The following is a 13,441-nucleotide window of genomic DNA, read 5'->3' on the forward strand; positions in this document are numbered from 1 at the left end:
ATATATAACTGTTATTGACAGGCAGTCAATTACATAGCAAAAAAAAGTATTTCTTCATGATATATCAAAAAAAAAAATCACACACCATAGGAAACAAGCTCAGTCAAGTTGCACCATGTGGTTCACTGTCCTTTTAAGATGACTTTGACATTAAACAAGATATAGAAATGCTTTTCCATCAAGAAGAATTCAAGATGTTTATGTAAGAACAACTCATATTAATCTTTAAGCATAGTATCCATGGAAAACACTAGCAGAGAGGTTCTTAAGCTCCAGTTACAAGACGAGTACTGGGGCCTTCTGTTAATGTTGGCATTTATAGAGAAGCAGTACCTTCACCTGTTAGAAATGTCTAACAGAGATGCTCAAAGCTGAAACTATGCTTGGAATCAAGTGATAATAATAATCAATGCCAAGCAACAAAAAAAAGCTTACACTACCTTGTTATTTATTACCTGCTGCTCCTGCTTTAATCCGTCTCTGGATTTAGGTTTTTGGTCAACGATATTTCATGTGTTTTGACAGCTACACTCACCACACTTTTTGCTGCACAAGGATGAAAGAACTACACATGAAGAAAGGAAAGCATAAATACCAAAGAGATCATGGTATCACCCCGTTTCAAAAAGCATTCTTATTTAAATAAAAGAACATTATCCAGTGAAAAACCCCAGTATTTCTGAGAAACACTCGACAAGCTAGGATATTTCAGTACAGAGCTGAACCAGAACAAGCTACGTTTCACACAGTAGCTTAATGGAGAGGGAACAGAGATGTAATCATACAATTTACAGCTCTAGTACAGTAAGCAAAACAAGAGGCTATGTGCTTCTGTTCTGCAGCATAGCAGTCATTTTAGAAATATGTATATACCATTATAGGTACATCTAAAACAAACACTGTATAGAGGGCAACAGTTGAAACATGGAGGTTTCAATCAAAAATTTGCATTTACCCACAGCGCCCATTGCTCTTCCAGACTATCAAACATGCTTTCAATGCCAGCCAGCCCCCAGCTCTGTCTTCCTGGCCCCTCCCTACTCCCAGCATGGTTGGAAAGTCACAAGGAATAAAGACAACAGCTAAGAGGTTACAGAATGCGTGCTGTCAGCACAAGGGATTCTTCATGGCACATTTTTGGGAATCGAGTGGAAGAGAATTACTGACGATCCTCTAGCTTTACAGCCCAGAGCTGAGATGACACAGAGTGATCCACACTCATTTTGAAAATTGTCACATTCCTCCCCGCTCCTTCCAAAAGCACATCACAGAACTAGTGCAGCATGCCAAAGTGCTACACGTATTCCAAGTTTACTTTGAATCTCAGGAAGGAAACAAATCTAGAGGAGGTCTTCTAATCAACAAATCTCTTCAATTCACATCCGAAATGCCATTCAAGGCACTGCTGGGGGGAAGAAAAAAAAAAGATAGACCTTAGATCACAATTAAATTCATATACTCACTGAAGGAACACAAATTGAGAAACCTCAACTAATTAGTCTAGCAAATAATGTCAACTTCACCTTCAAGTATGATACAGCAAAAAATACGTCAGTGGAGTTGGTAGCATTGTTATGGTCAGTTTTTTATTTAGAGGAGAGTAGGTCACAGCTTTCCTCTAGAGTCGTGCGATTCAAAAGTAACTATCTCAGCTTCAGCTCTTTTCATTAACTGGAGGCACCCACTGCCTCGCTCTACCTTGCGGCACCCTGCACACTTCTTCACGTACTGTCACTGTCACGTGCTGGATCTGGCTGGCCTGAGACTATGCCCACGTGAGTCACCAGGGCTTGCAGGCTGCCTGCCTCGCAGCAGGAGGCCAGGCCCTGTTCCCAGCCCCAGGCACCCACCATGTCCCAGCCTGCGAGCGAGCGCACCATCAGCCTGGCAGCAGCTAAAGGCACCAAGTGTTCTGGCTCAACAGATGCAGATTTTCCCACAAAGCAGAGTAACTTTTTTTTTCCCCCCCAATAAAAACCTACTAGCTCTACTGCTAACATGCTATGAAGACCAATACTAATGCATTATTCTCACTTATAAGCAGAGCATAGCAACACCAGCTTAACCACACTGTAGATCTTTGTTTTCAGTCAAATTAGTCGTTCAACAACATCCATCTTATGAATATTTGTATTTTTTTAAAATACTATTTTACACTTTTAAGAGTTTAAAAGCATCTCTGAAAACAGCCAAATCAACAGTCATCTTCACCTTTAAAAAGCAAAATTAAGGAGTTCTGAAGCGTTGATTTTGTAGCCTAGAATAACATTTAGCACATCTACTGCTGCTTTTCCTGGAGAGTTTGCATAGGAGCCCAAGCAAAGAATCACAGTAACGGGGTAAAATGCGAGATTGGCCCTTTAGTTAGAAAACAATAAGGGAGGAAAAAAAAAAAGCTATTTAAAAGAAAACAAGGCTCTGGTTTACTTATCTGGTAATAAGTAGTTCAAGTTTCAGAGATACTTGTAAATGCCAGGTCTTTCACCAAAAGAAACTGTCTTTCAAATACTCTGCAGAGTGAATATACAGATCAATACAAGTCTATGGGCATACACAGATTCTGATCTGCACAATAATCGAATCTCGTTACAAGAACGTACTTTTTCCTTGGCGCCTTACTAAAACCTTAACCCTAGAACATGCTGCTTACAGCTGAAATTGATTACTACGCTATTTTCTGACTATTCTAAAATTAGCAAGAAAAATGCAAAGCAAAAGACTCCTTTAAATTACTACCTGCTATATTTGGGGGGGGGGGGGGAAGTACTGTGTAGAAGCACAAGAGTTACATATCAAGTCATACACTGTAAGAATGAAGTTTAAGAAGGAAGAAAAAATTCCAAGACACTATCTACAAGAGTGAATTACTTAAATAACAATTTGCATTTAAAATTCAGAACTGCAGCAACTGCTCTTTCCATTGATTTTTTTGTAGCCTTATGTTATTAAATAAAATCAGGGATACAGTCATTCAAAATACAGAAAGTGAAGACGACTGGAGACATCCAGAATCTTCTCGCAGGGCCCCTGGGCTCGCACTGGGCTCGCACTGCTCTCCCCTCCAAAAGCACTGATCTCCAGAAGACAAGTCACACGGTACAGAAATTACTTTTTCCCATTTGATTCCAACTGTCTGAAGTATGAAAACACTGTAGGAAACAGCACTAAGTTTTGTCTTTTCTTGTTCACAATAAGCACAGAACATCATTCTTGCACCATTGCTGCAAATCACAGTTCTTTCTGGCAAGCTTTTTTTAAAAATGTGCAAGGGTGAACATCGTAGAAGTGTCTGCAGCATTAATTACCTTTTTCCATTGTTACAGTGTGAGACAGTCAGCATTTAACACCATATTAGTTTTTCATGAAGTTTAAAAAGAGTAAATGCCCATTTTCAAGATATCACAGAAATATTTTGTGCACATTTTTAGTTACACCACAAAGCCAGGTTACAAGGCCTAGGCCTTCTTCCATAAATAACAACAAAAAGAAATCTTTTCAAAAAAAACCCACGTGTGAAACTCAAATACTAACGGCACAAAAAGGGAGGCAGCAGCCAATAAAGATTACACGTGGCAGGAACCACCAACTTCACAAAGCACCCTCCTTCTTACAGAACACCTCACTACAAAAATACAATTAACGAGATCCAACTCAACTGTTTGATTCCACATTGTAAGCTTCTATTTTTAAAATAAAAGCGACCTTTGCACTGAGGAGGAGTTAAGCCTCTTAGTGCAAACATATCTACTTTTGTCTAGTTTATCCTAGTCTTAAGGGCTTACATCTTTGAATGTGTCCAAGATCAAATAAAGAACCAAATAAAAAGATGAAAAAATAAATTGCTACAGTGGCTATGAACAACAGATACCAGTTTCCATTCAAGGCCTCTGGCATCTCATCAATAGCATGAAGCAGCAACACACTTCAGATGAAAAAGAAAGCTTTTAGTTTGCAGATTCCTGTAGAAACAGAACTAGTTAAAATATTTTCATTAAGAATTAACCTAGCAACACACACTCTCCCTTCCCGTGACGACAGGTAGCAGATGAAAGCACAAGTTGAAGTATTTAACTAACTTCAAAAACTAATGATAAAAATGACAGCCAAGCAGAGTTCGGGCCATCATATCTATCAAGAAGTAGTTAATTTCTGAACCGCCCTTCCATTTAAAATCAATTTCTTTCAAAAACTTAATCACCACCTTCTTGCATGAACTTGAATTTTTACAAGAGACCTCAACTTCAGAATGCACCAAACTTTCTTTTAGAAGAATGAATCACTGATTATTGCTGGTTTGTTTTTTTAAAAGAGAAAGGTACATTACTATGCACAAAATTCCTTAGTATAGTGTTGTCTCCTCGTCACACCAGTTCCTGCAAAAGGATGTTCACTACAACTCACAAACAAAAGGCAGACAGCAAGAAGCAGTCACTCAGGACAGGGAGAAAGAAGTAAGACTAGCATGCTTGTGCATGTTTAAAAGCATTTTAACATGCTTTACACTACCCAGTATGTTGTCTCTCAAGAAAGGGAATGTGCTTTTTAAAGGATGCTCTCTATAGGAACCCATTTAGTACCTCTACAAGCTAAAAGGAGCTACAATACTTTATTGCATGCTTGCTACAAGGATGCTAACTGATAATTCCCAAGTTTTTAGTAAAACAGATTTTTTTTTTTTTTTTAGATTTTGAGAGACATACACCGCAGTATACAAAATACAAACCTACCACTTGCACCAACAAGAACCTTTTAACTATCTTTGGCCTTGCCTATCCAATTCCAAAACAGATGCTTAATTAAGAAAAAAGAAAAAGGACCTTTTTGCATGCATACACACATATCCTTCATTCAAAGACTTAAGTAATAAGGCAGTTAAATAGAAAGGAGCAAGTAAAAACTGTTTGGTGGGGGATTCTCAAACAGTATTAAGTGGATTTTGTTTTGTCCTCAAAAAGAGCCAGACAATCAGGATTTGCCCGAGTGCTCCTTAAACAATTAAGTGACGACTTTTTTTTTTTTCTTAAATTCATTGTGTTTAACAGAGGAAGAGCAATTGTTGGCTTTAACCTGCCAATCATTTATGCTGAAAGTCAGCCTTCTGAAAATACACAAATTCATGACAAAACCCAAACCAAGCACAGTGGAAGATGTATTGCAGGACTGGAGGTAAGGTGTGCTTAGTACTTCACAGTCAACGGAAAACATTAATGTTCAGAACTAAAACTATTGCTATGACTGACTCAAAATGTGTATAGTGGTAAAATAGGAATGGCTATCTCTCTCCATTAAACAAATACAGAACATAGTCTCCTGAATTAGTTATCAAGAACAGACACTGCATACCCTACCTACATTTCATCCAGTTCTTCAGTACTATATTCAGGATGGGGTTTTTTTATCCTTCCAATAATGCTTGGCTAGTAGGTTTACTAAGTTCGTACATTATTTACAGCCTATCTGGAGAGAAAGATAGGCCTCTCCCATTTACCTCCGTTTTCCTTCCCTTTTGCATCTCTCCGATATCAGCTTCCCTCCTGCCCCTGCAGCTGCTATCTGCCTTGCACCAAACAATTCTGCCTGCATACCTCATTACCAACTTGTAAACCTCCAACCATATTTCCAGCTGTTCATACATCCTTTTCCACAGCGCAGGTCAGACCAACAAGTACTTGCATTTGCCAGAAGCCAGACCTTTTTTCATGTAAAACTGATGGTTTTCAGTGTCTCAAGGTTCCTGTAAAAGCCTAATCAATTTAAGATTATTCTGTGGATTTGCTACAGGTTAGCTTACTAGGTATTCCTCTGGTTTTCTTCCTTGACAAAAGTAAAACACAAACAAATGCATTTCCTATCACCTCAGGCAGCTTTCCTGAAGATCTCTGCCTCAAACCCAACAGGTTTCACAGCTGGGTTTCTCTTTCTCCCTGCAGCTCAGGGTCAGGAGCTCTGATTTCATTTCTTCCAGAAACAGACAAATAGATCTGACATCTCTGTTTTGCAGCACAGCCTATTCATTTGTCACCTCCCTTTGCAGAGTCAGTGGTAATTGGTTACATTCTACACCAGCACAGCTTCTACGTGAAAGCAGAATTAAAAAATGCAAGCAAAAGCTTTTCTGCCACTGAAAAAAATGAGATAGCAAAGTTAGTCTCCCTGAGTCTGGCTTTATGAACTCCCAGTTTTGAAGCACTATTTTAGTACCATAAATGAACAGGTTATTTACGTATAGTAAGTACTCCTTGATAGACGCTTAAAAGAGCCTTCTACAAATTCCTATTCCAGCCTCTAAGGTACCCCAATACAACACCAAAATCAAAGGTCATTAAGATCAACCCCTTATGAGAATTTCAGGGAAATGGAAGAGGTTGCTCAGAGTCCATCACGAAGGGCTGCTTCCACAAGAGAGCTCTTTAGCACTGAAACATATGTTCAGACTAGCAGGGAACAGCAACAGAACTGGAAGGCATCTATCTATCAGTCCCAGTTTGCATTGCTCAAACAGTAAAGTGTTTCACATACATTGTATTAAGGATTTTGAGCTACTTCTCAGACAGCTACATACACATTTCTGCACTCAAATTCAGGGAGCCTATTTTTATAGTGCAGTTACAGCTGACTCTGGAATTCAGTATAACACGTAACAGAAAGAGGAAAATACATATAATTTCAGATTCGGCAGAGTAAACATAACTTAAGTTCTCTCAGTCCTCTGACTTGTGACCAGATCATTTATGAAGGTCATACTACACAGTCTCACAAGAACGTAAAAAAAAAAGCCATATTTCTGTGACCCTATCATAAATAATAGTCCTCAAGCACTGAGGAAAGGCCATATCAGTGCCAGCAGCCAGATATCAGTCACAAGGGAACAGGGCAGACCAGTTAATCAGTAACTTCACATAAGACCACCATTGGGTTTTTTGTCTAGGCCTGAACTAGCCATTTGCAGCACAAATCCACAAGCAGACCGCAAACTGCAGGATGTGAGGTTTAACAAAAATCAAGAATGGAAAAAAAAGAGCTAAACCTTGCTTTCCTTTTCAAAAACTCTTTTTAGGCAGAGATTTTGGTTTGAGCTGCATTTACAGAGAAGTCTAGGCAGATCTTGCTGAAACCTCCCTCCCTCTTTTCTTCATCACTGGAAAACAGGAAAAGCTTGGAGGAAGAAGGTAGGTGAGAAGACCCCCATACTTTTACTCTACCACTACTTCAGGAAAAAACAAATAAAATGGCTTAAGAGTCTGTCCCTTTATACCATGGCATGTGCTTAAGTGTAGAGAAATACATATATTTGATAGAGGGGAAAAAAAACAGCTGAGGATGCTAAAAGTTTATGTGATTTCAAAAAAAAGCAACTGGGCAAATACATAGAAAAAGCCACAGAAGACCACTACTGGCATATCAACCCTCAGCACGGGTCTCTGAACCGCAAACTGTGGGAGCTCAGGAAAGCGCTCTGCAGAACTGTCAGTAATACGCTTGGCCTGTTTTCACCCTCCTCCCCAGGCATTCGGTATCAGCCACGTTCTGCAGAAAGGGATGAGAAGGGTGGGGCTGGCACACTCGTCTTGGAGGTACTGCAACACCAGGTCAAAGCACAGATGGGATGGAGCAAGCTCCGAGTTCTAACAATCCATGAATATAAAGTCTTCAAAATAAGAGCATATCAGGTACCACATTCATTGAATCAGATAATGCATTTACCCTAGCTAGAAGGCCAAGAACATATAATACTGTGCCAGACAGCAAGGCTGTTCTTGAACCCATTTTTCTCACCCAAGAAAACTGGATACACATGGGACAGTAAATTCCTTCAAAACCTAAATTTAAGCACAAGTGGTTTAATTGTAATAGGCATCTGCCACATGCTACCGGATACAAAGGAGTTTTACTATAGGTATCCTTAGCTTCCCAAGCATGCCAAATACCCAAAATCAGAACGGGCTAGCTTACTTCAAGGCTGCTAACATGCCACTAGCCTGAGACAGACTCACTTGATAGCATCCTATTACGATTTTAACCTAAAAACAGTGGAGGAAAAGCATCTTATATACACTATAAACATTAGGTGGAACATTCTCATTTCATGAAATAACACAGTATTTTTCCCTCCTGGTCCATAAAATGAGAGTCTCACCCAATGTTCAACAGAACTTACAGGTATCTTTCCATTGCTTTATACAGGATCACATCACTAGACAACTGCAGGTTTATACATTTCATAACATGCTTTTAAAATACTGAATATTTGTCTCTTGTTGGAGAGCATTTTGGAAGCAAAGTAAGAGTTGTAAATGGCTGCCTCGTGATTACTGTCACAAATCACCACCTATGCATTACGCAACCAACAGGGGCAAAGCAGCCTACCAGGTTCCAGAGGGGTTTGCTGTGGGAGTGGAACTGAGATTCCCACATCCCCATCTCACTGTCCCTGCCTTTCCAGGACAGCACCCTGCCTCCTCTTCAGACACACGCCACCACAGTTCTTTGCAGAGCCACACGGCAAACTCAGAGACTAAACAATCCCATTTTAAAAAGTGGCACAGAGAGCTATGAGCAGTCAATTAAAAACAGGACCGACTGGTAGAGGGGCCTCAGGTCTCGTAAATAATTTCAAACTCTCTATACTGAAGACAGCTCCAAAAACATCATCTTACTTGCACAGATTTTAGCAATCATTTGTGCAATAGTAGGATCCTTTCATTTAGCACAGTACCATATGCGTGATGTTTTCTGAAATATTCTTGTCCATCAAAAGTAAACCAGCACTGTTGATTTAAAATACTTTAAGGCTACAGGTAAACGAATTCGGAAACAAAAACAATGCACTCATCTCATAGTTACCCCTGCTCTAAGCTGAAGTTCCCACAACACCTCTACTTCCTGGGTGGTCTCAACTCCACAACACGATTATTTCCCTCAATTGCTTCACTGGTAACCTTAAGAACTATCTGTGAGATTATATAATTTAATTAGTGTAAATCATGAAGGAAACAAGAGGATAAAGCAGCCACTAACCAAACCCAGCAATTACTGCACATACTTGGAAAGCAGACTTGCAAAATACATTCACTTGTCAAGTTTGTTTTCTCCTTCTCTAAATCGAGAGAGATAAAGTATCTAACTACTAGCAAAGAAACCAAATTTTACTTCTTTTACAAGCATGTTTTGTAAGACATACAGAATCTGGCCTAGACTAGAAAGTTTTCTTGGCATAACTATGGTTGTTAGAAAACACAACGAAGGGGCATCATAAATATCAGTAAAAGGTCTTGAGAACACATCTTCAAGCAGGGGAATAGTCATATTGTTGCTGTAAGGCTTTCTCTGCTCAAGTAAGAGACAGGATGACAGCCTAACCACACTAATTTATGCCATGAAGTCTTTACGCAATAGTTGAACTGGAGTTGTGATCGTAATTATTATAAACATGCATTTATTGGATCTGCAGCTTGTTCCAACACAAGTTACTAAGTTTTGAAAAAATATTTTAAGATTGTTTAAGGTTCAATTTAAAAATCAGGATGCTAAAGATAGAAAAATAAATTTCTAAGAAGAGACATTAGCAAGTTACCAGAACCACAATACTTTTGTTTTTTTCTCCTGGCTATTTACTGTCTGTCAAACGATTCAATACTACGATGGGTATCTCACAGTACCATTTATTTCAATTACTATTTACTAAAACTGGGAACACAGTCAGATGCTCATTAGTACACCAGAATGTACACACATGCTCATTAAACATCAGGATCTTCCTCAGTAAATCTGAGTACGTATGTGGTAATAACCTGTAACATTACCACACAGACTTCCCGCAGAAAAGTCATAGTTTTATTAAATCATAGCTGGTATGCTAGCTATCGCTGCAGTGGAAAAGTTTCTTCCTCAGACTTAAGAAAGGTCTACTTGTAAAATACTTGACACACAACGAGGAGAAAAAACCCTTAACACAAGAAATCTACAGTTAACACCGGCATAACAAAGATTTGGGTTTTGCATCCAGCCACAAACATGGATGGGGAAAAGGATGTGTGCATTATGCCTAAAAAAAAAACCTCTCCAAGGCAGACCTAGTTTTTTTGACAGAGAGTAGGTTTCTGTAACTCAGGAAGGATGGTTTCAACTCACAGAAATAGGATGACTTCTGCACCTTCTTCTGAGAAAACGAAAGATGCAATAACAAACAATAAATACTGACTCACCAAATCTCTTCTGTCACTTTAGAAAGCAGGCTGTACTTTTTAGCTGTGTAAATATATTGCTGATGAAAGCAGCCAAGATTCATAGCTCTTGATAATTAAGTTTCCTCATTATCAAAGATGTGAATAGACAGCATCAGTGAGCACAGTTATTTTTACAACTTCTCTTCAAGAAGTTTTAGCTGAGGGATCTAGAGAGGGTTCTCTTTTCTTCTCTGAGATAACTAGCAACAAATTTTTACATAAACCTCTTTGGCCTTCATAGTATGGGTCTAAGGCCCAATGGTTATGATAACTACTATACTAGTCATGGCAAATACAGTCCTAATCCAGGACTATTCAGGAGGATTCTAAAGCTCCCATAGCAATGACGTTTTCTGTGGCATCCTTTATTTAAATATTTTAAATTAAGTTAGACATTTCTGTCAGCAAGTTGAAGGCTACAGTTTAAGTGACACAGAGCCTGGATTTTTTCTCCTCTTGCCACAACCTCGTGGCGCAGTCGACATGATAAATGGCATGGCCCTACTTGCCTCAATCTTGAGGAGCGAGAAAAGAGGGACAAGAGAAGCCAGCCAGGCAGATTCCACATCCAGCTCACCACAGCCCTGCACGGAGATGTCTACCCGAGTGGCAATTACAAGCACCTTACACAAAACCGGTGCGGGTTACAGTGCACAGACAGGGGAAGGGGGGGGAACCCCAACACCCACACTGCCGCTTCTTTTTGCCTCGCAGAGGCGGAAAACAGCCCCTGGTGCCTCCGTCCCAAAAACCACAGCCGTGCCGGAGGCGGCAGCGGCGGGGAGGGTGGCTGGGGGGCTCCGCGGCTGTCCCCTGCCCCCCGCTACCAGGCGGGGGTCCCGCAAGCGTGAGGAGGGCGCTGCCTCCTGCCCTAACCCCGTGTCCCCGCAGCCCGGCCGGGACACGACCTCCGCTGACGGGGAGTAAAACGGCTGCGAGAGGGGCCGAGACCCGCAGCGGAGGGCTGAGGCGAGGCGCAGCCCCCGCCGGAGCCACCGCCTCACGGGAGGCGGGCGATCAACGGCCCCGGAGGCGGAGCGCGGCCGGCCGCCCGCCTCCCTCGGCACGCCGGGGCGGTGAATCACGCTCCCGTCCGTCTCCTCCCCCCCCCCCTCCTCCATCTCAGCAGCGCCCTCAGCCTCTCTCCTCCATACAAAAGCAAAATGTCCGCCATCTTCACAGGCTGCTGCTGCCGCCGCCGGGCCGGACGGGGCTGCGCCGCGCCGCCGCCACGCCAAGGGCGGCCCCGCGGCGGGGCCGGGGCGGCCGCAGGGGGCCCGGGGCGGCCGCAGGGGGGGTTATTACCTTGATGCAGTAGGGCGGCTCGTCGAAGGTAACCAGCATGTACCTGTCGCCGCGGCTGGCCGGGTCCCGGGCCCGCAGCTGTGGAGAGAGCGGAGAGAAGCGGCGTGAGCGGGCGAAGGGGGCGACCGGGGCGGCGGCGGCGGCCCCCTCGCCCCCACACTCACCTTCATGAAGATCTCCACGGCGCCCTTGGCGATGTCCAGGTAGCTGGTGCCCAGATACGCCCGCTGGTTCATGGAGGCGGACGTGTCTATGAGGAAGAGGAGGATCGGCATGGTCCAGGCAGAGCCCCGGCCCGCCAGGCACCCTGCGGGGAGGAGGGGTGGGGGAGCGGCTCACTCACTCCCCCTGGCCGGCCGCCTGTCCGCCCGCCCCGGCTCGGCTCGGCTCGGCTCCGCTCTGTCTGCGGCCGCTGCGGCTCGTTACTGAGCTGCCTGTGTTCGCCGAGACTCAACTTCTCTTCCCTCAGCTTCCACCAGCACCATGTGACCAGCGCGCACGCCATTGGCTGCCAATTATACCCACATTTGCATATTCATGGAGGAGAGGGAGAGCAGGGAGGCGGCGGGGTGGCGAGGGACGCGGGAGGCGCCACCGCCGGACCTCTCCGCGCGCGCGCCGCACCTGTCACCCCGCTCCGCCCCTCTGCGGGGCTCCCCGCCCCTCGCCCCAGGGGCCGTCCCGCCCCGCCGCGGGGAGGGAGGGCGGCGGGTGCGGAGCCGCCTCACGGCCCCCTGTCCCCGGTAACCGTCCCGCCGCTGCGGCGCTTTCCTGCGGCTGAGTCACCACACGGCCGAGGGGTGCCGAGCCGCTGCCTCACACCTGCCCGCCGCGGCCTACCCTCGGCGCCCGCAGAGCCCTCGACGGCCGGGAAGCCCCGCCGGGGCTGAGGGGAGCGGGCAGGAGCTGTAGGCTGGCCCTGGGGAACCGAGCGAAGCAGCTCAGCTAATCACCCGGTGATATAATCGCTCCGTTTCTGGTCTTGAGAGGTTTCACTTAAGCACTAAATCCTCAGCCCTCCACGTGCGATTGTTCTCCAGTCAGGTAACAGCCATCTTCCAAAGGCAGCGGCCGCATTTGGGTGTCACGTACCGTCCTCGCGTGCTCACAGGGCACCTCACGGTGCCTGGATGAAGGCACGATGGCAACAAATTAACTGTGGCAAAACTGAAAATACATAAACCCCTGCGTTATTTCCTACCACTCAGGTGAAAAAGAAAAAGAACGGTCTTGGTCTGAAAGAAGGGATCAAGGTGTCCTGCTCTGAGGAAAAAAACAGGCCTCAGCCCTTGAGCAGGCTGTGCTGGGATGGGCCCCTGCATGCACACAGGCCTGAGCAGCTACTACTGACTGTAACTGGATCAGTGGAATGAGGCTGAGGAAATATTTAGCACTATGTCTGCTCGTGAATGCTTGTTTGCTTCCAGGATCGAATCCAAAAAACACAAAAGCAGCACTGTCAACATGAATCTTAGTTTAAAACAATAATTAAGAAACTGATAATATTTTCCAACGCTTTTACATTCAAAGGCTTTTTCCGCAGATTTTTTTGCTGTTCATTTGAGTCGGTTTCAGTTTTCATTCTGTTTTTGTGAAGCACTTGGACAATACTGTTGTTTCACAACACCACAGGTGAATTCTAAAATCCCCATCACAAAGCATTACAAAATATGAATGCTTGTAAAGAGATCATTACCCATCTTGATCAAAATAATCAGAGATGTAAATTCATTTGATTCAGGGATGTACTCGTCCCTTTGGTCACCAGGAAAAACCACCATCATTTGAATATAGGACAGTGACAAGTCTCTATATTGGTTTTAGAAAGAAGTTTGTCTTTTCAAAAATCTTAGCTTCTGCAAATATTTTTCCTATAACATTATCAAATTATTTCATTTTAGTGAACCAGA

The 13,441-nt window shown here is 43.5% G+C and overlaps 1 protein-coding gene across 7 annotated transcripts in view; it reads right to left on the reverse strand.

Moving 5' to 3' along the window:
* Window positions 1-12,022, reverse strand: part of LOC142087635 (integrator complex subunit 6) — a 45,982-nt gene extending 33,960 nt beyond the window's left edge. For 4 of the 7 annotated variants that reach the window (XR_012675540.1, XR_012675539.1, XM_075162037.1 and 1 more), the window contains exons 1-2: window positions 11,696-12,020; window positions 11,532-11,609 (exon numbers count right to left, since the gene is read on the reverse strand). Coding sequence is in view for 3 of the 7 variants with exons in the window: in XM_075162037.1 (XP_075018138.1) it covers window positions 11,532-11,609; window positions 11,696-11,806 (189 nt within the window). In the remaining 4 variants the exon portion in view is untranslated. Of the gene's footprint in view, window positions 1-11,531; window positions 11,610-11,695 lie in introns of all 7 variants that reach the window. The other 3 variants (XR_012675542.1, XM_075162038.1, XR_012675541.1) reach the window with 2 other exon arrangements.
* Window positions 12,023-13,441: the final 1,419 nt, after the last annotated feature.

The sequence above is a fragment of the Calonectris borealis genome, chromosome 13, assembly GCF_964195595.1.
Source record: "Calonectris borealis chromosome 13, bCalBor7.hap1.2, whole genome shotgun sequence".
Lineage (NCBI taxonomy): Eukaryota > Metazoa > Chordata > Aves > Procellariiformes > Procellariidae > Calonectris > Calonectris borealis.